Source organism: Rhinolophus sinicus, linkage group LG01, assembly GCF_036562045.2.
Source record: "Rhinolophus sinicus isolate RSC01 linkage group LG01, ASM3656204v1, whole genome shotgun sequence".
NCBI lineage: Eukaryota > Metazoa > Chordata > Mammalia > Chiroptera > Rhinolophidae > Rhinolophus > Rhinolophus sinicus.
In genome coordinates, this window is record NC_133751.1 from 157,118,859 (window position 1) to 157,145,214 (window position 26,356).

The 26,356-nt window shown below is 36.1% G+C and overlaps 1 protein-coding gene across 3 annotated transcripts in view; it reads right to left on the reverse strand.

Moving 5' to 3' along the window:
• SLC25A12 (solute carrier family 25 member 12) overlaps positions 1–26,356 on the reverse strand; it is a 161,142-nt gene that overhangs the window by 17,611 nt on the left and 117,175 nt on the right. For all 3 annotated transcript variants that reach the window (XM_019727429.2, XM_019727430.2, XM_019727431.2), the window contains 6 exons: positions 20,288–20,434; positions 17,704–17,842; positions 16,930–17,023; positions 15,342–15,426; positions 4,200–4,281; positions 2,765–2,923 (listed from right to left, as the gene is read on the reverse strand). In XM_019727429.2, the coding sequence (XP_019582988.1) occupies positions 2,765–2,923; positions 4,200–4,281; positions 15,342–15,426; positions 16,930–17,023; positions 17,704–17,842; positions 20,288–20,434 (706 nt within the window). The remainder of the gene's footprint in view (positions 1–2,764; positions 2,924–4,199; positions 4,282–15,341; positions 15,427–16,929; positions 17,024–17,703; positions 17,843–20,287; positions 20,435–26,356) is intronic.

Below are 26,356 nucleotides of genomic sequence, written 5' to 3' on the forward strand. Positions count from 1 at the left end.
TCACTATTCCTGGAACACAGCCAACAACAATGTAACCAAATTCCCTCCCTTTACAACCAACAACACACAAACATATACAGATACTTTAAAAGAAGCCAGTGTCCTATGCTTAGAAAAGCTCTGCAAAGTGTGCTGTTAACTAGACCCAGATTTTGCCACAAATGATGCTACCTGTGGAATAGCATACAGTGGCTTGGTCATTAAAGAAAACCAACTCCCATGATTTTCTCTTTAGAGAAACCCAGAATTCAGTACTCATTTATTTAAAAGAAAGCCAAAACTGCCAAGAAAAATGCAGTTTTAAGTATCATGTAATGGGTATCTTCCACAAGCAAAAACATATGCCTATTATATTCTTATTTACTAATATATGTCAAACTTGAGACATTTCAAAAGAATCCTCTTAAAATAAATCATTACTCTTAGAAAGTTAAGTTTCCCAGGCTGGCTGCAAACTGGAAAAGAAAAAATATATAAACAATTCGACATCTGTAGATATTCAGAGGGCTCAGCTTTCTAAAGCACACAGATTATCCAAATTGTTAGCATACATTTTTTGCATACATTTTTTAAAGATGCGAACAATAAACATTTTATATCCTTTAAATCACCCAGCCAAGGGCTAGTTATGTATGTTGTCTGCGTGCTCACTGCTGATCTTAAGCCTACTTTGAGGACACTGCTGAGTGATTTCCTATGAGTTCAGAGCCAGCAAGTAATCGTACATACAGGCTACTGTCAGTCAAACTGAATTATCAATGACAAACACAAATCTGCACACACCTTTAATGGGTAGCAGACTGATTTAAAAGAATAAATCAGCAGATGGCAGTCTTAACTTTCTAACCCTCATGATTATGAGGCCCTATTACTTTTAGTCCAGCTCCCATGCAACCATGTCAGCATGTGTATTTGTTTTACAACTTGCCTCAGTAAGACTCAGGGAATTTTAATAAAGTACTGATTTATGTCATTTTACCATTGTTGCCTGCAAAGAAATTTGGGCTAATCTGTCAACAATTTTGTCGATCATCTGACAGAATAATGGACCAGTTCTAAGCAATATATGACAATCTCAATAATCAAAGCGTTCACATACAGGATTCCTACAGTCTTCTCCCTAATAAAAGTCTCTCATTTAACACTGAATAAAGCTAACGATCCCTCCGCCTCCCCGCCCCACAACTTGCTAAGTCTGACCTATTGAACTAACATGACACCTCTTGCAAATGAAATCTTCAATAAAGGATCCATCCATCAAGGGGCTAAATGCTGCAGCATATATCTAGGTTCCTTCTGACAGAGGGCATTCTTTTTCTACGTACACCGAGGAGGGGAAAAGGGCATTATTCAACAACAACAAAAAAGATTGGAGATGTCAAAGGAAAAAACAACTTTAGTGCCACTCAACCCTCAGATTCCCTATTAAATAAAATCCAGGTATACAGGGTTTGATAAAGTTTAAAACAAGCATTCCCACGCACAGATCTGGATTCTGGACAATGTATACCTCTTGCATGGAGTACTTGCTGTTATAGCTGGAATTTGGAGAGGCTACCGTTTTGAATATTTGGGCAAAATTAATTACATTCATTCTCAGGAGCAGGGTATTTGAGCCTAGTTTGATTTCAGAACCACTCTTTTCTCTTGTTCTATATATAATGTGAAAAATGAAAATCCCCATGACCGTTTCCTTCGAATATAAGTGTATCAGAGCTGCATTTTCCACTGAATGTCTGTACGTAATGCTAACCAGAGGTGTTTTTGCTCCTGTCTATGAGCATAAAGCTTTGTTCAGGCCCAGTCTTTCTTTCCAAGGAAGAGGTTCTAAGCCAAATAGTTCAACAGAGCTCAGAATGAGCTAGGGATTAATGAGACTGTGTGAGCAAACAAACAAGTACAGTAAATTACATAAATGCTCTGGATTTAAGCATGTAGAGAGTATTTTCAAAGAATTCCAAGTGGCGCCCAAAGGGATTAAAAAATTAATCTCCCTCCCAAAGGAAACCCTAAATTCTAATGTGAAAACATGCACATGAAAGTCATTCCCTCTCCAAAGAGAACAAGTTCCTACAAAGCCGGTGGGGGTGGGGAGAATCTGTATGGGCTGCTGCTTCCGAGGCAAGCAGCACCGTGGTTGGTTCCGCCTCGAGTTGGTGGTAAGGTTTCCTGCACAAGAAATCTTCCTGCTTTCACTCAGTGCCTCTGAACTTAGGGGAAGGAAGGAGCAAGAAAGTTTCTTTTAAACTTCAGATGACACACTGGAAAAGATTTATGAATGGTCTCCTTGGAAAAGATAAGACATGTGGTATTTCTTTCCGTCGAAACAAGAGGATAGGGGGTAAACTCACCTTCAAGGGGCAGCCTGGCTTCTGCTCCATAGAGAGGGGTCTATTTCTCCTCTCTAATTCTCTGAGAAAAGAAGCTCTCTATTTCTTAGCTGTCATCACTATATTCCACCTGCAGACACGTGCCTTAGTTTGTAAGAGCACAGTGACCACAGACTCATGTAGGGACAAACGTAGGATTTGGATTTCAAGAGATATAAATAGCAGGAAGACGAAATGAAGACCTTGTTTGCAGACTTACATGGCTAGCTACCAGCAAGAATGTGAAAAGGGAAACGATCAATAAGAAAAATAAAAAAGAGAAATAGCTCTCATCTGAACTGGGCAGGCTACACATTGATTTTCATGATTGAGTTAAAATCTGCCGCTGGTGAGATGAAATCACTAATTTCAGCAGCTGAGATCTGCTTACTCACCCCGGTACAGTCCAAAGAAGCCCTCGTAACGTAAGACTTTCTTAAAACAGTCAAAGCTGTTTTTGTACATCAGCTCCCCCACGACCGAGCCAGTGCCACGCTGGTTTTGCATGCGGGTCTTGACCAGATCTATGGGATACACGGCCGTGGCCCCCACAGCTACAAAGAAAACAATGTTCAGGCTTCAAAGAGAGCACAATTAAATGCAGAATCTATAAGGACAACAAATCTTATCTCAAATGACTAGAACATGAAACACAGCATCTTTATTCACAAAACAGACTTTATATTATTTTTCCTTCTTCTATACACGGCTGAAGGATGACGGCCTAGCAACCATTGCGCTCCATTAATACAGCTGCTTCAGAGAACAACTGTGGTGGATTTTTAAGACATCACCAACATTACATAATCAACACTCAATTTTCTATAACACTTAACTATCATACATAACATATTTCTTTATACTTTCCATTAAATGCCTAAATATACCAGTTACCCCTTAAATTGACCATATATACACACGTAGGTGGCTATAATTTAAAATCTGAGTTTACTAAAGCATTTTGGTAAATTAATCTTAGTTACAATGATAATATTGGAACTAAATCACAAGAGAACCCTACCCCTATGTACAGAATTTTGTTTTTGTTTTTGTTTTTTAAAAAAGGCCAGGCTTTAGATTTCTCAGGGACTGAAAAATTTATAACATGAACTAGAATATATTTTTCAACTGTTGAAAACCAAAACATGCTCTGCAACTTCTAAAACTGAGGCTGAAAAGAAAAAAATAATAGTTTTATCAGTTCAGGCTTGTTTTGAAAAATCATAAGCATTTTAATCACACCTGCTAGGTTTTCTCAACAAAGCAATTTCAGAATCTACACTTTTTCTATGAAGAGATTTAAGCAAAAAAAGTCTTGAATTTGCCCAGGAGCAGGGAGGGGAGATCCATTTTAGCAAATAAACTCTTAAGTCCTGGTGTGCTTCAACCAGTAAAAGGGGAGAGGCAAAAAAAATACAAGCAAAAAAGCAAAAGTGCATCCCTTTGAGAGGTTGTTTTATTTCATAAGGTTCTGGAATTTTTACCCCAAATCTTGATTTCCTACATCACCCCCAACATCATAAACATAGTCTTATTCTCCATTTCTTTGTACTGGCTTTAACCAGTATAATTACGGCGAGTGCAGCACTGCATCCGAGACTTCCATGTTAAGACAGAGGTTTTGTCCTAAAGACAGACTGGAGCCAGAGGGACTATGGCCAAGCTATGACAAGTCCTCTGATCATGGGTATAGAATTAAAAATGCTTCAGAAAGCGCCACAGCCGTGACCCACGGGAACAATGAACTGTACCTTTGCTGATCTGTCCCGGTCTCGTAAGATAATATTACACCAACACAAGCTTGAAACAGCACATAGACATATCACTCACCTCCAGCAACTGAGCCCAAAGTGAATCTGTAAGCAGACTCGGCAATCTGAAGCCAGACAGACCTGCCTAGACTGTGAGATTGCTGTGGGGGAGAAGGAAACATGGAGACATTTTTGGAAAAGCATACAGCAAACGAAAAAGCTACAATGGCTATTTTAAGATTTTAAAATTGATACCTCTATGATCAGCATTGAAAAACCCTATCAACCTAGAAACAGTAGCTTTTTTTCCCCATTTTTTCACAAGCCTATTATTAATGCCTCATTTACCTGCTGCTGTTAAAGAATACACTATCATTTTACAGAAGTGAATAAACATTTCAGGTATCAAATCTTTCCCCCTTTGTTTACTTGCACCAACTTAAAATTTAAAAATCTCTGTAAAATGTACAAAACCTATCTTGATTCCTAGATCACAGAATACTCACAACTTACCATCTCTAATGAGTGAAGGTCATCATATTCACACGTCCATTGGTTACATGTTAGCATAAGACTGTTCATGCTGTCCTCCCATACCTGACAGCTGCCACTTCTTTTTTTATTTTTATTTAAGCATATAAGTATCGTGGGTATACAGTCTTTCTTATATCATTAATAGTTTCAGGTGTACAATAGTGATTCAACATTTTTATACCTTACAATGCGATCACTTCACTATTTCTAGCAATCGTCTGTCACTGTGCAAACTGATCACAATATTATTGACTATATTTCCCTTCCCCTTTTCACCCATCTCCCCACCCACTCCCTTCTGGTAACCATCCCTTCAGTCTCCATTTCTATGAGTCTGTTTTCAGTTCGTTTTGTTTTTAGATTCCATATATAAGTAAAACCATATGGTATTTGTCTTTCTCTGCCTGACTTATTTCACTTAGAATAATACCCTCTAGATCCAACCATGTTGTCGCAAATGGCAGGATTTCATTTTTTTATTGCTGCATAATATTCCATTGTGTATGTATGTATATGAATATATAGATATGTATACATCTTCACTATCCATTCCTCTATCAATGGACACTTAGGTTGCTTCCACATCTTGGCTTGTAAATAATGCTGCAATGAACATACGCATGCACATGTCTTTTGGAATTAGTGTTTGCATTTTCTCTGGCTAAACACCCAGAAGTGGAATTGCTGGGTCGTATGGTATATTCATTTTCAGTTGTTTTGAGGAATCTCCATACTGTTTTCCACAGTGGCTGCACCAATTTGCAATCCCACCAACAGTGCACGAGGGTTCCCTTTTCTCCACATCCTTGCCAACACTTGCTGTTTGTTGATTTATTGATGATAGCCATTCTGACAAGAATGAGGTGATACCTCATTGTGGTTTTTATTTACATTTTTCTGATGATTAGTGATGTTGAGCATCTTTTTATGTCTGTTGGCCATCTGTATGCCTTCTTTGGAGAAATGTCTTTTCATGTTCTCTGCCCATTTTTCAATTTGTTATTGAGAAGCTGTTACATCTTTCACCAATAGCTTCCTAGTTTGATTTTGCTCTCATCTATCAGGGCTAGAGAAATCACATAACTAGGATTGTTATAATTATATGTAAAATTAGATCAAGGGCATCTCTTTTGAACTAAAGTTAAAAACTTTAATAACTACAGTGTTTCCCTGAAAATAAGACCTAGCTGGACAATCAGCTCTAATGCATCTTTTGGGGATAAGACTCGGTCTTATATTATATTATATAAGACCTGATCTATATTATATTATATTTATTATCTTATATTATCTTATATTGTCTTATATTACAGTAAAATAAGACTGGGTCTTATATTAACTTTTACTCCAAAAGACACATTAGAGCTGATTTTCCAGCTAGGTCTTATTTTCAGGGAAACACGGTACTTCTTCAAGGGTTCAGAGCCTTATTTCTGGCTTTGAAGTTCAACTACTGAGGTTATGGCTAGGTAAGTACAGTATTTCTAACCTATGCTATTGAGCATTTGCTCTCCTAGGCTATGTATTCTCCAACTCTTCCTATACAAAGAAAACACCTGAAGGGCTTTAAATAATGAATCCCTGGAGCCTGGGCTTATATATTTTTTAAAAGCTTCAAATCATTTTGCTATGTAGTTAGATTGAGAACCACTGTCCTAACCATCTTTAGGGTTCTAACATAAAATCTATGATGACAGCAAAGCAAAGGGAAAAATCCTACTATGATTCAGAAAGTTGTTTCATAGGTATCCCACAGCATAAAGAATCTGAAATAATTTGTCTATATTAGTATGTCAGTCTTGCTCTTTAATATTTTCATTATGAAAATAGTAGTTATGCTATATGAACAGTCTGAAGTGAAGGAATAAAATATTTGCTTTATCATAAAGAAAATTTGAAAAACATTAACTTGATATGAGCTTCTAAAAAAACAGCATAACGTGGGCAGACGGTTGGCTCAGTGCTCATAACACCAGGGTCGCTGGTTCGATTCCTACATGGGCCAATGAGAAACGACGACTTGACCTGGAGCTAGCTTGCCCTCTACAGCTAGACTGAAAACAATGACGACATGGAGCTAATTGGTCCTGGAGGAACACACTGTTCCCCAATATTCCCCAATAAAAAACTTTTTTAAAAAAGAAAACAGCATAATAAAAAGTTTAGATACTGTTTAGATAATAAAAAGATTAGAATAATTTAATGAAAAGGAAATCCATGCCTAAAATCTAAGAACAGGAAAAATGTAAGCTAGTCTACTCTGATTCGCTTTCATCTGTATAACCTCTTCAAAGCTCAATTAACCAAGCTAAATATGACAAATCCAGGTATTTACAAACAATTTGGGAAACAGTGTATAAAATGGTTTCATCTACCTTGTTTTATAAATTTTGTACTACAATAAGCATCATTTCTGTTTTAACCAAAGCATCTGATATCTAAATATTTAATGTTTAATTGTGATCTCTGTAGGCAGAGATCTTTTAAAAAGATCATTAAGCTTGCCATCATTTTATGGTTCAACAAATTCTATAGTAAAAAAAAAATAATGTTTTATGAAAAGTCAAGATAAAACCCTTAGAAAATCTAACAATTAGTAAAACACTACTACTTCAAATATCACTAAATGTTTTATAAATCTCAACTATACTAATATACCAACTTTATTATAATCTAATTAAGTGAAAGCATACATCTATTACATCCAAAACTAAATTTAATACTTGGAAGAAACCATCATTAAAAAGGTAGAAAATTACACATAGTAGGACATGATTATGACTTGTAGGGAATAAATTTTTTTCCTACCAACCTTGCCCAAGCAACTGTATAGCCATCCATTATGTTTGATTTATATGCTGTAACAAAAGTGAGCAACTAATAATTTGAGATTGATATTTTATTTGGAATCTAATATGGAAGAGAGTATAATATTTTAACAAAACCTTGAATGTAAGCCTAATGTGATTCATTCAGAGAAGAGCAAACAATATGCCATCCAAAAAGATAATTACATTTTCGTATGTTTATTACTATAATAATAATGACAATAATTTTAATCTGTTTAGAGATGTGTTATCTCCCAAAGGGTAAAAGTACATTATCTCCAGACCTAAGCCCTAATGCGGCCTGCAGGTGTCTGATGTTTCAATCTTCCGTAAATAAACTCCCTTGTGAGGCCATCAGGGGGATGCTGACACTCAGCACTTTCTGCCCACAGCGAGACCACACTGCACTACTCTGTCAGTACCACATTGCAATGTAAGACGGCCACACCATGGGCAGGACACGTGACTTGCCAAAGGTCTCCCTGAGAAGGGGACTAAGCAGAGCGATGGCCCTGGTCACCCCACTGCATTCTCCATCGTTCTTCAAGTCAACTGTTCATGTCTCCAACTGTTCATGATTGAACATTCCCCTCCAGGCAAAGATTTTAAGCACCGAACCCCATATATGATTTCATTTACAAATTATATACATATTCCACTGTACTAATTATATATTTAACTATATAGTCACTTATATATAATTATTTATGTATAATTATATATATAATTTATCTTTATGTTTATATTTATAAATTTAAGTAATACATATCAAATTATATATAATTATATTTCAAAAATAGAAATGATAAAAGAATGAGATAAAATGAAATGATTAAAATTTTTTTTCATTTATTAATTCAAAAACCTTTTGATATCACTTTAAAGTGTTACACCGACTGAATATGCTTCAGTTGGTTTTTTAAATGTTGACTAAACACAGTGAGGCTAATCAGTTAATTCTAACACTGTTTCAAAGAGAGCATAGTTGAAAACAAACACAATCTGTATCTTCAAGGTAAAGATGATGTTTAGCATCATATATTTTGAAGAAATTAAAGTTACAACATTTTGACTTACATTTAACAATATTTTAAAATCAATGCACGTAAAACTTTTCCCCAAAATTAGAATCTCTCAATCACAAAACTGGGTGAAAATAACCTCATTCGCATATATATGAATTATTTTCAATCATGTCTCCTTTCAAAGACTATAATGAATTAAAACTCATAGAATAACAGGGCTAAGATCTCAAATAAGAGTCAAGTAACCACTAATTCCCTTATTCATATAAAAGGTTTCTCCTGTGTTCATCCACATGTTTTCTTTACACTCCTTTCCTTTAAAGAATGTTTATAAGCCCTACAAAATCCTATGAAAACTGAAGGATTATATCATGCTTTAATTCTTAGCTAAAACATCTCTAACTATAAATACCCAAATGCCTTTTGAAAGAAACGCTGCCTCCGCCCTTATTAAAAAGTATTTATGAAAAAAACCATACGATATATGGTTACTAAGGATTTTTTTAGGCTCAGCTATCACTATAACTTATGGTTCACTTGTATTCAGGTATGTAAATTAATATAATTAATGCTATGGATTTCACTTCATGAATATTCAAAGTAGACTGCTACCGTAGCTATCATCCCTATTATTGACTGTGTACTGAATTTTTAGCATTTAGGCTGAAAGAAAGTGCTCAGCGCTAAGATCACCTACCGTGAGTGAGCAAATGGGCCAAAGGAAAACACGCGCTTTCCCTTCAGGTTATGACTATGATCAAGAAGGTGATATTTAACAAGATTAATTAAGTGTTTTTCAAAGCAAAATAAAAGTTGAGCATCTTAATTGATTTTTAACCTCAGCATATGTATATGATAGGAAATGACTTGAGATCTCATTTGGAGGAGGAGAAAGTTCTTTTGCTTTTGTTGTTGAATGTACATCCTCCTATAAATGAGAATTAGATAAATCATGTCAGTTAACAAGTCTAGCAACCTGCCCAAACCAAGCTGCTTTATGCAGTTTGCCAATCCAATAAAGAGAACTGCCTCTTCCAAATGGGCACTATTAATAGATAGAAAAGAAGGGAGGAAATGCTTAAGTCTTACACTAAGCAAAGGAGGGAAAAAAGGAATATATTTTATACCAACTAAAATATATCATTAGAATGGCAAAATGAGGCTAGGTAAAATAAAATTCTTCTGTCCACAAATCACATCTATGAATTTAATACAACTGGATTTGAATTCAATATTCTTACAAAGCAAGATTAAATGCCAAAGACCACAGTCTAGGAGATGTAGATTTAAAAAAAATGTGTGTGTGTGTGTGAGTGTGTGTGTTTCTCCCTAATGCTAAACAGTATCTACTGTATATACTTTTCTCTCAGTAAGAGGGGAGTTAAATTGTGCTAAACAGTGTAATAAGTATTTAAATCAAATAATTTAAAAGAGGTACATGGCGAATAAATAAATAATAAACAAAACTAATATATAAACACAATTTCCTCCTTTTTGAGAACAGACTTCCATATATGGTAAAACCATCACAGGTGACAGAGACAAAAAGTTCCAAAAAAAGGAACCAGTAAGTGGATTGTAATGCTTTCTCTGTACTCATGAATCCAAAGTTCAAAGAAGGTCCACGAATATGCAAAATACACAAAAGAGACAAAGTCCAATATCTAAGGAATGCTATACCTGAAATAGAGAGAAAAATCATCCTAATAATGTTTTGGTAGAACCCAACCCAGCTTATATTCCAAAAGTTCCCTGTGTAAGTGGTTAGGAGCTTGAATACAATTTCCCATAAAAATTAACCTTTTTTTTTTAAAAGTAGGTATATGCCCAAGCAGATCCATCATACATCATTTACCCCATACAATTGAAAATGTATGTGATATACAGTAAAGAAAAAGAAGTTTGTATACCCATTCTCACATAGGGTCAAAACTAGTATTTAACCTGGTTTGAACCTCTAAAGTCCTTCATGCTCCAAAAATATGTCACATCCTCTTCTCTGCAACCTACCTCCTTTTATTTAACTCATTTTCCCCAAATGAAAATTTCTACTTTACTCACTGGTCATCTCTATAGCACATTTACCCATTCTACTGTTAATTAATAATGGACAATTATTTCCATTTTTTTGCTTTTGCAAATAATACAGCTATGTACATTACTGTACATGTCTTTTAATCAACACATGCACTCATTCCTGTTAGAGACTACACCCAGGAGAGGAACAGTCAGGTCATAGAGTATGCGTCTCTTCAACTGTAGTTGATAGAGCCAAATCATTTCCAAAGTGGTGATGTCAGTGGTTTACGATATTCCTCCACCTCCTGAACAACACTTGCCATTGTCAGAGTATAATTGTGGCCAATCTGAATAGTATAAAAATAGCATCTAATTGTAGGTTTAATGTGTATTTTCTCTGTTTACAAATGTTATTAAACTTCTTTCTTTCTTCCTGCCTTCTCTTTTCTTTCTTGTTCTATCTTTCCTTCTTTTTCTTTCTTCTTATACCATTTGGATATCCTCCATCTTTCCCTTTGTTGTAGCGTGTTTCTTCACCCTTTTAGTGACATGTTTTAATAAACAAAAGCTCTTACATTTTATGAAGTTCAACTTATTGATCTTTTTCTTTATGACAGGTATTTTGTACCTTGTTATCAAATCCTTGCTTATTCTAGATCATAAATATAATCTCCTGTTATCTTTTCTAAGCTTTTATCTTTCACATTTAGTACATTCCAACTGGAATATTTTTATGTATGATGTGAGGTAGGGATTTTTTTCTACATGAACATCCATCAATTAAATTTTTAAAAAATATAATGTAGAATTTCACCCAGCAAAAAATAATTTTAAAAGTAAAACAATACAGGCAATAAAGATTAAATATAAAGATATAATTCTTCCTCACTTCCCATCCTCTTCCACCTAAGGAAAGAAGTAGATGAGGGTGGATGAAGGACTGGTATCATATATATTTTTGAGCCCAACTTGGAGTTTGCTCAAATAGGCTTCTCATATTAAGCAACAGTAACAACCATAACAATAGCAATTAACATTTATTACATACTCAGTAGGTGCCAGGCCTAATGCAAGTGCATTATCTCATGTAATTCTCACAATAACCTTATCAGATGGATACTATTCTCTTTATTTAATAAATGAAGAGACTGAGAAAGGAAGGATGTTCCATAATCAGTGACCAAGTTTTTAACTTCTGCCTCTCTCATAACTTCTTTTTCTGAACTCACAGATTATCAGTCATGCACATGTGTTTTCATAACAACTTTCACAGGTTGAGATAACAAAATATGCCATCCTTTCTATTTTATACCTAAGTTTTAAGTAGATTCCTACAGGGGAAGCCATTGTTTCTTTGTTGAGCCCTCCTGACTCCTGGAGTGCAGACACAGGCAGTTGCCATATCTGAGTTTCCATCAACCTGGCTGACACCCTTCATTCGCCCTGATTTTCAGAAACTCTGCCCCACCCAACTTTCGGGCCCACCCAAGCTGCTTCCAGTGGCTTTTCCATATAAATGGCCTGTCTTTGGCTCATGTTGCAGACTTTCCTAAAATCTCTCAAAAGTTCACAAAACCCCAATAAGCAGCATCTGGCTTCAGTGTGTTCTGTACCTCTGGATGAGCAGCCCTAAGCCCGGCATTAGCAATAGCCGGCCTTGAATCTTGGCTTGGCCTTTAAAGGCACTCTCAAGACCAGTGCAAGTGGCAGCCATCTACAGATTGCTTTGTGATTCATACCAGGTGACCCCAGGCAGAGCTGCGGCTGATCTTGGCCTTCAGTAGGCCACTCCCAGGAGGCCTCAGGGCTGGAACACATGGTGCGCATCACTCAGCCAGAGCATCACCCAGCTGCCTCCAGGGACGACACACCCACAGGGCAGAGTAGGCAGGCAACAGAGCCCTGCAAAAGTGAACGCTGCTCCATAGGGTCAGCCCCTGCACAATAGTTTCTCCACTATAGTCAAAGCTAGCCCTCACAACAAATCAGCCCAAGGATCGATTCCTCCCTAACATGTAAATAGCAGTGAAGGCTCACCGACAACAGGAGGGCACACACAAGCCACACAAGGAACACACCTGGAGCACCCAGCTCAGGTGAACAGGAAGACTGTGCCACTGGGTCCCACAGCATGCCTACTACATAATGCCACTCTACAAAGACCAGGAGGCATAGCAGCCCTATCTAATACATAGAAACAAACACAAGGAGGCAGCCAAAATAGGTAGACAAAGAGACATGTCCCAAGTAAAAGAATAAAACAAAGGTCCAGAAAAATAATTAAACAAAATGGAGACAAGCAATCTACCAGATGCAGAGTTTCAAAACACTAATTATAAGGCTGCTCAGTGATCTCAGGGAGAACTTCAACAAAGAGATAGGAAAGATAAAAATGGATATAAAAAACATAAAAAAGAACCAGTCAGAAATGAAGAATACAATAATGGAAATGAAAAATACATTAGAGGGAATCAACAGTAGATCAGATGAAGCGGAAGATCAAATCAGCAATTTAGAAGATAAGGTAGCAGAAAACACCCAATCAGAACAGCAAAAAGAAAAAAGAATCCAAAAATATGAGGATAGTTTAAGAGGCCTCTGGGACAATATCAAGCATACCAACATTTGTATCATAGGCGTACCAGAAGGAGAAGAGAGTGAGCAGGAAATAGAAAACCTATTTAAAGAAATAATGATGGCAACTTCCCTAACCTGGCAAAGGAAACAGATATACAGCCCAGCAAGCAAAGAATCCCAAACAAGATGAACCCAAAGAGACCCACACCAAGACACATTATAATTAAAATTCCAAAGGTTGAAGATAAAGAGAAAATCTTAAAAGCAGCAAGAGAAAAGCCATTAATTACCCACAAGGGAGCTCCCATAAGGCTATCAGCTGATTTCTCAACAGAAACTTTGCAGAAGGGATTGGCAGGAAATATTCAAAGTGATGAAAAGCAAAGACCTACAACCAAGATTACTCTATCCAGCAAAACTATCATTTAGAATCAAAGGACAGATAAAGAGCTTCCCAAACAAGTAAAAGCTAAAGAAGTTCATCACCACCAAACCAGTATTACAAAGAATCTTAGCAGGACTACTTTAAGATGAAAAAAATAAAAAATGTGAGTAATAACATGGCAATAACTACATATCTATCAACAATTACTTTCAATGTAAATGAATTAAATGCTCCAATCAAAAGATAGGGTGGCTGAATGGATAAGAAAACAAAACCCTTACATAGGCTGCCTGTAAGAGACTCACTGCAGATCAAAAGACACACACAGATAGAAAGTAAAGGGAAGGGAAAAGATATTTCATGAAAATGGAAATAAACAAACAAAAATCTATAGCAGCAATACTTAAACCATACAAAATAGACTTACAATAAAGGTTATAATGAGCGACAAAGAAGGACCCAGTAATCCCACTTCTGAGTATTTATCTGAAGAAACCCAAAACACTACTTTGGGGGATGTGTGCATCCATATGTTCATTGCTGCATTGTTTATAATGGCCAAGATGTGGAGGCAGCCTGGGTGTCTGTCGATGGATGATTAAAGAGGAGGTGGTACATACATACAATGAAATATTGCTTGGCCATGGAACGGAATGGGTTTTTGTCATCTGTGGTGACATGGATGGATCTGGAGGGTATTGTGCTGAGTGGAGTATGTGAGACAAATATAGAGAGATGAAATGTGATTTCGCTTATATGTGGAATCTAAAGAACAAAATAAATAAACAAGACAGTAACAAACTCATAGATACAAAGAATATTTTGATGGTTGCCAAACAGAATGGGAGTTGGGGGTCGCTGAAAAAGGGGAAGGGATTAAGAAATACAAATTGGCTGTTACAAAGTAGTCATGGGATGTAGGGTATAGCATAAGGAATATAGTCAATATTATTGTAATAACCATTATGGTGTAGGTGGGTACTAGATTTATCGGGGTGATAGATAGAGAACAGGGTGAAAAAGGTGAAGGCACTAAGAAGTACAACTTGGCATCACAAAGGTCATGCGGATGTAAAGTATAGGGAATATAGTCAATAATATGGTAATAACTAGGTATAGTCCCAGGTGGGTACTAGACTAGTCAGGGGGATTACTTCTTAAATTATATAAATGTCTAACCACTATGCTGTACACCTGAAATTAATATAAAATAATATTGAGTGCCAATTGTAATTATTTAAAAAGGGGGGGAAGGTAAAGGGGAATAAGAGGTTTAAATTTCTAGGTATAAAAAACTACAAAAGTCATGGGGATGTACTGTACAGCATAGGCAATATAGTCAATAATATTGTGATAGCATGGTACAATGTCAGATGGTTGCTGGACTTATCATGGTGATCACTTCTTTAGGTATGTAAATGTTGAATAACTATTGTGTACACCTAAAACTAATATAATATTGTATGTTAGCTTGATTTTAATAAAAACATTTTTTAAAACCCTATAAATATCAGATTAATGACACAAAGTGAACTTGACACTAATCTTTAAATGTGATTAGACAAATGAAAAGACTTATAATTCTAGTGGGAAGGAAGCCAAGCCCATGTATGTTTGCACTCTTATTTTCCTTATGTTAATAAGCTACAAGAAAAAAACAGAAACATAAATTTAGTTACCCCATATAAATACCCTAGAAGAGTAGGGGTAACAGTTCTATAAAGGTAATCTTTGAGCTAAGTTTCTTTTTCTGGAAAGTAGTAGTTATTAAATTTCATCGTTGAGAAGCTCTAGGCTGTCATGTATATATTATTTCAGCATTTTTGGAGTGATTCTATTCATGAGACTCATACCTGTCTCTGAAGTTCTGCCAGGTTGTAAGGTAAGGCCCCCTCAGCCAACGGGGCTATTCTCTCAATATCTGCCATAGTCAAGCGCCTTTAGGCAAAAAATATGGGGAAAAAAGAACTGTTAGACAGCAACAAACTCCTTATACTAAAGCCATCTTTCTTCAGAAAAATAGGGAGGGTGGGGAAAAACTATGGTTTAAAAGTAGTATTTCCCTATTCACACAGATCATAGTGAGAAAAAAGAACTTCAGACCCTGCTTGCCACAATAAAAAGAAAAAGACTGAAGAGAAATAAAGTGGAGTATACTAATTTAATAAGACCTCAATGATAGATATTTAAAGAAATGATTTTTGCCAGAAGCAAAGTATAGACATTGACAATTCATACATACTAAATGCATTACCTTAGTATACATACTTAATGCATAGGTGCAAAGTATCTTGAGAAGGCTAAACACAAAACTGATAAATACTGGCAGTCTTTAAGAAAAACAGCAGGGAAGAAGGGAGACTTTTATGGCATGCTCTTTTACACTCTTAAGTTTTGAACCATGTGAACACACCACTGTTTCCAAAAAAAAATTTTACTTAGAAATAAGTATTTTCCATGAACAAGTTAGAAGGTCACTTCACATACAGTTTTGAGAAGCACTTTTTGAAAGCATTAATTATCTTGTAGGAGGCTCAAAATCTTTGCTAAAAAGGTGAATTCTAGATGGATGAGACATGGTTCAATATTTCATGACAATCACCAAAGATTGACTATGTTTAGTATCATTTCCAGCTCAGCAATTCATTACGTAGCATGAAGGCAATAAATCACCATCTATACTCAAGTTCTATTAGTCCTCAGTTCTAGGGGTTAAAACCCACTTTTCAGATATTCCTACACTTAACGACTGAAAAAAAATCCAATCACTTGATCGCTCATAAATCCCCTATCCTACAGGTCCTGGTGGGTGCTCACAGATAAGAGTTTTTCTTTTGGATTTGCATAAGACTTTGCAAATTAAACATTCTCTACGTGCTTTAGTTTTTTTAGTCTATAAAATAGAGGCATAAAACATTTGAGCTTGTCTGTAATGGTAACTATGATAATAATATCAGGCATATTTCAAGAAAATGATACTCTCCAACACAAAATGGTATATACTATTTAGTAAAATGACCATTCACAATGAACTCAAAAGATCCTAAGAGTCCTGAACATGCACCTCAGTTTGCTTTATAAATTTAGACAAATTTCGACAAATCTCTTGAAATTCCTAATACCTCCAGAGCCCAGATTAAGTCAATTTTTTTTCATCTGTTTTTCTTCTTCTCACTTCCCTCCCCCCCTCTCATTTTTCTTCTTTCCCCTATTTCCCTCTCATTACTCCCTTCTTTTCCCTCCCTCCATCTCCCTTTACCTTTAGTCTATCTTCATCTGCCTTTCTCTGTCTCTCCCTCCTTCCATTTCTTATATCTGACTGCTTCTCTTTCTTGAGACTTATATACTGAATAAACTATTGTTAAAATAAACTGAAAGCACACCACATTTGAAAGAGTTGTCCTATTAATAAATGTCATGAAGAAATATTGGAATAGTTACCCTGTAGCATTATATAAGTCTGCAAGCTGGTACAGGATATCAATTTCCAGTGGGGTGACTTGTCCATAGCGTATGGCACTCTGGGCAAATTCCTCTGGAAGAAAAAAAAATTTTTAAATCTTAAAAGCTTCTTAATATACAACAAACTTCTACCTTAGCCAACTATAATCTGCAAGCTAAAGGCATTTTAGTATTACTTTTAAAATCTAAAACTAAATTTAAATACCTAAGTTCAACTACACAAGAATAACTACAAAATTCTGAAAGCTGGCTAAAGATAAAATGTTAAGATGATGAAACAGCAAAAACAAACAAATTAACTTCAAATATAAAACAATCGCATAAGAATCCTCTTTCTTATCTTGTTTATTCCCTTTGGTCTCCAGATTTACAAGATGAAAGAACTAGCCATTCTCCAGTCACCTAAAATATCCCACTACAAATCTGGCGAAAGGAGAGGGCCTGCCCTTCTTTCTGTGGCAACTCCTTCCCAGTACAAACAAGCTGCTGCCACAGTGCCACTGACCTGTTTGACAGATTGGGCCAAGGTTCTTTTCAAAACTGTCAAAGCCACTTTTCCATTCCTGACCTCAGCATCCCATTAAATCCACCTGGATTTTTGGAGACCATTATGACCCAAGTGAAGCATATACACAAGCCAACATACTTTCTAGATCTGGCTCCAGACTGGTAAACTTAGACCAACCTCATGCCCTAGATAAAGGAAACTGAAAATGCGGAGAGTCAAATTAATACATATATTTTAAATCTTACCCTTTGTGACTTCAACGTCTTTCCTTGTGCCAGCTAGTGTGCTATAGATCTTACGAACGAGCTCCATGTTGTTCAGCAAGGAGTTAAATGCATTGAAGTAGGAGAAGCTAACCTGATGTGAGATACTTCCTCCAGCTGCCTAGGAAATCACAACACAAAAAGTTAAAAACCAAAAACAAACAAAACATGTTTATGGACACTGCACTTTCCTCAGAGAATGTCCAAAGGAGTCCTCATTATTAAAATGATTAACAACCAGTCCATAAATATGAGGCAAATGTCGTACTGAAACACTCAGTGCCTTTCATGCCCTCGGGGAGGTCTATGCAATTTAGGTTTTAAGGAGGAAAGCAACATCTGGAAGTTGGACTTTATGGTTCATCTACCTATAAGGTCAGAAACAACAAATATAATTATCGCAGATCAAAAACAATGGTTATTTAAACAGGATTTTCAAGACCCTCAACTATGGAACTCATGCTCGTTCTGGATAATACAAACATCAATATTACAATATAAGGAACATTCTTTTAAACTTGCATTTTTCCCCCCACACGCATACACAAAAAAGAGTGGTAACTTTAAATTTTAAGACTATTTCACTATATCAACTTTCCTAATCTTTTTTAAAAGGCCATTGTTATAATTAGATATTTAATCTGTGCTGGGCTCTGAGTCTGTATTATGAAAGGTACAACTACCAAAAACTCCAAAAAATGTAGAGAAAATCTAGGCAGGATTTATTCATGGCAAACTATGTCTTTGATGGAGCGGCTCACAAGAGGCTCTCATGCCTGGGGAGGGATGGGGGCAATGCGGCCTTCGTCACCTCTGCAGGGTGAGGAGGTCATTTGTCCCTCTGGACAGAAACTGAAAAGGAGTATTTTTCATAGTTTGCAAAAGCCTAACTTCTAACCCAGGAGTCAGAGGAACCCGTATGATTGAAAACATTCTCTATTAAAAACTCAAAGAAATACCAGTGTGACAAACTTAATCATGAAGCTCTATTAAGAATAATATAGGGGGGCGGCCACATGGCTCAGTTGGTTAGAGCGAGAGCTCTGAACAAGTTGCGAGTTCGATTCCCACATGGGCCAGTGAGCTGTGCCCTCCACAACTAGATTGAAGACAATGAGCTGCTGTTGAGCTTCTGAAGGGGCGGCTGGATGGCTCAGTTGGTTAAAGCACGAGCTGTCAACAAAAAGGTTGCCGGTTCAACTCCCGCATGGGATGGTGGGCTGCGTCCCCTGCAACTAAAGACTGAAAAATGGCCACTGGACTTGGAGCTGAGCTGCGCCCTCCACAACTAGATTGAAGGACAATGACTTGGAGCTGATGGGCCCGGAGATATACACTGTTCCCCAATAAAATGTATTCTTTTTAAAAAATAGTACAGGTAATGATGGGCAAAGGTACCCACCCTCACCACCTCTCACACACACACATGCCTTAACCCAAATACAGATGATACTTGTACTAGCCTGAATTTGGACACCAGTGATCCAAAAGCAAATTATTTAATACATTCCTCTGGGGACTGAAATGGCGTTTGGTAAATTAAGGCTATAATCTAACCCAATTGGAAATTAAATGGGTCCCTTCACCCTATCCTCCTCTCTAGGATTTTCTTTCTTTCTTCCCTTCCTCCCTCCCTGTCTCCCTTGCTTTCTTTCCTTCCCTTTCATTTTTTGACTGGGGTATTGGGTGAGGGTAGTGGAGTGGGAGATGGGTGTCAAGGAGGTGAAATGTGTAGGAGAAAGTGACATGCTCCATGTTCAAATTCACTGAAGAAAAAGAACAGAAGTTGATCTTTCTACCCCAGTCTAAATCAGGGATAATGATCTTCAGCTGAAACAACAAAAGCACTCATTGGCTTCCCTCCATTAAAAACAAGCAGCAATCAAAAACTTATACATAAGTACAACGCATGAACAAGAAAACTGGGAAGTGAGGCAAGTTTCACCACTCTGTGAGGAAGTGGATGACATCAGCATGCCATTGGTCCAGATGATTACTTTATAGAGATTAACGGTTTTACAGAACAAAAAACTGTCTGGTCCATGCAGACTGAATGCACAGGTGAAGGGGCAGAGAGGGCAGTGAGCCACAGAGGCTGATGTCCACATACTTCCTCCATACCTTCTGCCACGGCCAGGGTTATTAAAACAGTATAGAAGTCAGTGACGATCCATCTAGCAAACAGCACCCTGCAGGCAACAAAGGAAGGAGCCAATCTTATAGCAAGGCTTTGGGAGCCTGATGGGATGGGAAAAGGAGAGGCACTGCCCACTGAAAAAAGTATTTGCACATCTTTATCTACAAACTCCCTTGTATTCTTTAGTTGGACTCTGTAGATGGAAATAAACAATTCGGAAATATACTAAAGCAAGATGGTGGCTCTGCTATGATCTGGGGAAAGATTTCGCCTTCACCCCCACCTCCCTTACACACACCTGTTTACCTTCTACCGACCAAGCATAGAGTTAGAATAGTTGAGAGTCAGATGGGTCCAGGGAAGCAATGCAGGACCCAATGGTTCAATGGTTTAAGGAAACAGAAAGTCGAAGTACTTGCTTTTACTTACAGAAACTAAGTTCTCCTCCACAAAGGGAGTAAGCATGTGAGACCGAATAGTAACCATGATGTCACTGAAATCCAGACCAGAAATCGTGCCAGTTTTGCTTTTGTCTTTCAGTGCAAAGGCTTGTCTTGCATGTTCCAATTGTAGCTCCTGGAGGGAAAAATTAGAAATAGTGCATTAGATTAAAGTATAACTCAAGTGTATGTTTTGGAAAGGAAGGACAGATACCCTTCTGCTACATGCACTTTCTACAGAAATGAACAATATACAGCTCTGAATTTAAGACACTTTTAATTTCTTTTAAAAAGCACGTCTTCCTGAAAATGTACTACCTATTACTCTTCAGGAAGAAGAATGAATTACAGCATGGCTATAAAGAAAAGGGAGGAGAAAGAACCTTCATTTACTTGAAAAGTTCTCATCACTGAAAACAAATAGTGTTATGTTTTCAGTCTATTTATTTCAGCCTTTAAAATAAGTAGTAATTTATTCTCTCCTGCTTGAAGGCATTCCTGTCATCCAAGAGTACTTTCTGAATTAAAAGTTTAGATTCATTTTCAGTTTGTCAACTTTAAATGTTGCAATCAAAGTCTCTCTCTCAATAAATTAGAGACCTTTTATCAATTTTTAAAGTGAGACACTCTGACCGGTAAGTGCAATACTTAGTACACCTGACCCCTGAACAACGTGGGTTTGAAACGCATGGTCCACTTAGATGTTAATTTCTTTCACTAAATACACAGTCGGTCCTCCATATCCCCAGGTTTCACATCCACGGATTCCCAACGACAGATCGAAACATCCATGGTGGGAATCTGTGGATGTAGAGGGCCAACTGTATGCATTTTCAACATTTTATGTAAGGGACTTGAGCATCTGCTGATTTTGGTATCCGAGGGCGTCCTGGAATCAATCCCTCTCAGATACCAAAGGATGAGTGAAGTTTTGGGGAAGTCAAAAGCTATACATGGATTTTCCACTGCATGGGGCTTGGCACTCTTAACCCCCTGTTGTTCAAGAGCCAACTGTAATTCTAACATGAAAGTTATGAATAACAAACTGCACAACATGTGTTCAGCTAACACTCCATCCGACTTTGGGCAGAGTTACTCATAAACTGTAAAACAATCCAGAAGATCTCTGAACTTTTGAACTACTGGGCAGCCAAACTTTGTAATAAGTAATAGCGATAAATACAATAAACTGTGCCAGTATTATCCTAGTACTACACTCAAGTCAAAATTAGAACACTTCTGCCCGAAGGACCCACTACACAATGCAAATGAATCTGTTATCACAGCATAATAATGGTGCTGTTTGATGCCATTTCCACAATATTTGCAACTATGGAAATAATATTCACATCTAAATATAAAAATATTATTCATAGATAAAATTAAATATTGCAATTTTACTACATTTATGAAAGCCTACATAATCACATTGCTTTACCTTTTTCTGACATTTAAAATAGTTTTGGTAGAAGTCTTACTAATTTATTTAATTTTGTTTTCCTATGGGTTGGTAATTCAAAGGCATTAAAACTACCTTAGTAGGTGTCTGTCTTATAATAATTCATTAAGCTATTCATTTGTTTTATACATCTTTCTTTATTTGTAGGATATTTAACAATTAAAGAAGTGTTAAAAGTATTTTTCTTAGGTTGATAGGCTAGAGACAAGTATATCAAACCTATTAATTCGTTTGATAGTCTTAACTTTAAAAAATTAAATGATAACATTCAGGAAAACATCTAAATATGTTAACATCTATCATCATACATTTAAATACTTGGGTTTCTTGAAAATAGCAATAGAAATGGAGAAACTGAAACTCAACTGGTAAATACTTATGAAAAAGTACAAAATAAACAACCAGCATGATTTGGCAAAGTTTTCTCTCCCCCTGCCCTATTTTTAAAAAAATTTCAACTTTATTGAGGTATAATTGACTAACAAAATTGTAATTATTTAAAGTGTACAACATGATGATTTGATATATGTATATGATGTGAAAGAATTCCCACCAATTTAATTAACAGATCCATCACCTCACATATTTATTTTGTTTTAATGAGAACACAAGTGCTACTCTCTTAGCAAATTTCACTTGTACGATACAGTATTATAAACCATAGTCACCATGTTATACATTAGGTATTCCAGCCTCTCCTTACTTTCCCCAACCCCCAGTCCCTGGCAACCACCTTTCTACTCTGTTTCTGTGTTCAACATTCTTTTTTTTTTTTTTTAGATTCTACATAAAAGTGATACCACGCTGTATTTGTCTCTGTCTGTCTGGTTTATTTCACTCAGCATAATGCCCTCCAAGCTCATCCATGTTGTTGTAAATGGTAGAATTTTCTTATTTTTCTAGGGTGAATAATATTCCATTGTGTGTGTACGTATATACACACCCCAAATTTCCTTATCTATTCATCTGTCAATGGACACTTAGGTGTCTATACCTTGGCTATTGTAATAATGCAGCAATAAAAATGGGAGCACAGATATCTCTTTGAGATAGTGATTTTGTTTCCTTTGGATATTTACTCTGAAGTGAAATTGCTGGATCATAGGGTGGTTCTATTTTTAATTTCTTGAGGAACCTCCATACTGTTTTCCATAGTGGGTCTACCAGTTCACATCCCACCAACAGTGTAGAAGGGTTCCCTTTTCACCACATCCTCCCAACACTTGTTGTTTTCTGGGTTTTTTGATAGTAGCCATCCTAATGGGTATAAGGTGATATCTCACTGTGGTTTTGATTTGCATTTCTCTGATGATTAGTGATGCTGAGCAACTTTTCATGTACCTGTTGACCATTTGTATGTCTTCGGAAAAATGTCAATTCAAGTCCCTTGCCCATTTTTTAGTTGGGTTATTTGAGGTATTTTTGTTTGTTTGTTTTGCTTTTGCTACTGAGTTGTATGAGTTCCTTGTATACCTTGGATATTAACCCCTTATCAGATATGTGATTTGCAAATATTTTCTATAGGTTTCCATTCCATTGGCTTGTTTTTCATTGTGCTGACAGTTTCTTTTGCTGTGAAGGTTTTCAGTTTGATGGAGTCCCACTTGTTTATTTTGCTTTTTCTGCCTATGCTTTTAGTGTTAAAATCAAAACAATCATTGCCAAGACTGAAGTTAAAAAGCTTATCCCACCATACTGTCTTTTAGGAGATTAAAGTTTCAAGTCTTATGTTCAAGTTTTTAACCCATTTTGCACTGATTTTTGTATATTATGTAAGATAGCAGCCCAGTTTCATTTTTTTGCATGTGGATATCCAGTTTTCCCGATACCATTTATTGAAGAGACTGCCCTTTCCCCATTGTATATTCTTAGCTTCTTTGTCAAAAATTAATTGACCATATATGCATGGGTTTATTTCTGGGTTCTCTATTCTGTTCCATTGATGTGTCAGTTTTATGATAATACCATACTGCTTTGAATATTATACCTTTGTAATATAGTTTGACTTCAGGAAGTGTGATGCCTTCCGCTTTGTTCTTTCTCAAGACTGCTTTAACTATTTGGGGTCTTTTGCAGCTCTACAAAAATTTCAGGACTGTTTTTTCTCTTTCTGTGAAAAATGCCATTGGAATTTTCATAGAGACTGCATTGAATCTATAGATCGCTTTGGGTAGTATGGACATTTTAACAATATTAATTCTTCCGATCCATAAACATGGAATATGTTTCCATTTATTTGTGTCTTCTTCAATTTCTTTCATCAATGTCTGATAGTTTCCAGTGTACAGATCTTTCACTTCCTTGATAAATTTATCCCTAAGTATTTTATTCTTTTTGATGGTATTGTAAATGGGATTTTCTTAATTTCTCTTTCCAATAATTTGTTGTTAGTGTATAGAAATCCAACTGATTTTTTATATTGACTTTGTATCCTGCAACCTTCCTGGCATTTATTAGTTCTAACGTGTGTGTGTGTGGCCTGTGTGGCATTTAGGATTTTCTATATAAAATATCATGTCATCTGCAAATAGGGACAATTTTACTTCTTCCTTTCCAATTTGGATGTCTTTTATTTCTTTTTCTTGCCTAATTACTCTGGTTAGGATTTCCAGTACTTTTTGAATAAAAGTGGCAAGGGTGGGCATCCTTGTTTTGTTCCTGATCTTAGAGGAAAAGCTTTCAGCTTTTCACTTGAGTGTGATGTTAGTTGTGGGCTTGTCATATATTGTCTTTATTATGCTGAGGTATGTTCCCTCTATCCCTACTTTGCTGAGTTTTTATCATTAAATGGATGTTGCATTTTGTCAAATGTTTTTTTCTGCATCTATACCTATTGAGATGATCGTATGATTTTTATCCTTAATGTTGTTAATGTAGTATATTGCATTTAATGATTTGCATATGTTGAACCACCCTTGCATATTAGGAAAAACCCCCACGTGATCATGGTGTATGCTCTTTTTAATGTACTATTGAATTCAGTTTGATAATATTTTGTTGAAGATATTTGCATCTATCTTCATCAGAAATATTGGCCTGTAATTTTCTTTTCTTCTAGTATCCTTGCCTTGCTTTGATATCAGGGTAATACTGTCCTGTAAAATTGATTTGGAAGAAGAGTGCCCTCCTCTTCTATTTTTTGGAAGAGTTTGAGAAAAATTGGTACTAATTCTTTAAAAGTTTGGTAGTTTTCACCAGTGAAAGCACCTGGTCCTGAACTTTTCTTTGTTGGGAGGTTTATGATTATTATTCAATCTCCTTACTAGTAATTGGTTTGGTCTATTGAGATTTTCTATTTTTTCATCATTTAGTCTTGGTAGATTGTATGTTTCTAGAAATTTATCCATTTCTTCTAGGTTATCGCATTTGTTGGTGTGTAATTCTTCATAGTAGTTTCTTATGAGCCTTAGCATTTCTGTTATCAGTCGTAATGTCTCCTCTTCCATTTCTAATTTTATTTGAGTCTTTTTTTTCTTAGTCTAGATAAAGGTTTGTCAATTTTATCTTTTCAAAAAAACCACCTTTTAGTTTCATTGACCTTTTATATTGTCTTTCTAGTCTCTATTTCATTTATTTCTGCTTTGATCTTTGTTATTTACTTCCTTTTACTGACTCTGGGCTTAGTTTAGTCTTCTTTCTCTAGTTTCTTCATGTGTAAAAGTAGGCTGTTTATTTGAGATCTTTCCTTTTTCTTAAGATGTTAATCATTATAAACTTCCCTCTTAGAACTGCTTTTACTGCATCTCTGAAGTTTTGGAATGTTCTTTTTCCATTTTCATTTGTGTCAAGATATTTTTTTATTTTCCTTTTGATTTCTTCTATGACCCACTGATTGTTCAGGAGCATGTTGTTTAATCTCCACATAGTTGTGAATTTTCTCCTCTTCCACTTAAGTCATTCTCCCTAACTCATTCCATCTCCCTATCATCTCAGCTCCAACCACACCATCCTTCAAATGAAGCAGGAATTTCAGTCTCTATTTCAGCCTTAAAATATGGTTGAAAGTGTTCCTCATGTAAATGATATTCCTAAGCAGCATCAGAAGCAGACACAGGTCCACACCCTAGCTACGTTTTCCATTCCTCACTCATTTTTTTTTTCTCCTTTATGTCTTTTTTATGTTTCTGTCTTCTCCATGAATATGTCTTGGACTCTCAGAAATATCCATTGCCAACAATGGGCATGATTAAGCCTTATGAATGACAATCAGTACAAAAGAAAATGTGGACCTTTATATTAAAGACAAAGAATCCTCAATGTAAGAGTAAAGTTAGAAGGACAGATTTTCTATTAGGTCAACAGTTGAATCTCATGCATCTTTTAAAGATACATTTTTGAAGTTTAACAGATGAAACTACAGAGTGTATGGGATTGGCTTCCAAATGATCCAGTAGGGGGAAGAGTGGAGAGTATAGATAAAACAAGATTGGCCAACAGTTAATAATTGTTAAATTGTTGATGGGTACATGGAGGTTCATTACACTATTCTATTTTTTAAATATATTGAAAGTCTTTCAAATTAAAACATTTTAAAAATGAAAATTAAGAAATTCAAAATGAGAAGCAAACCAAAGAAAAAAGATGCTCCATATATAAAGC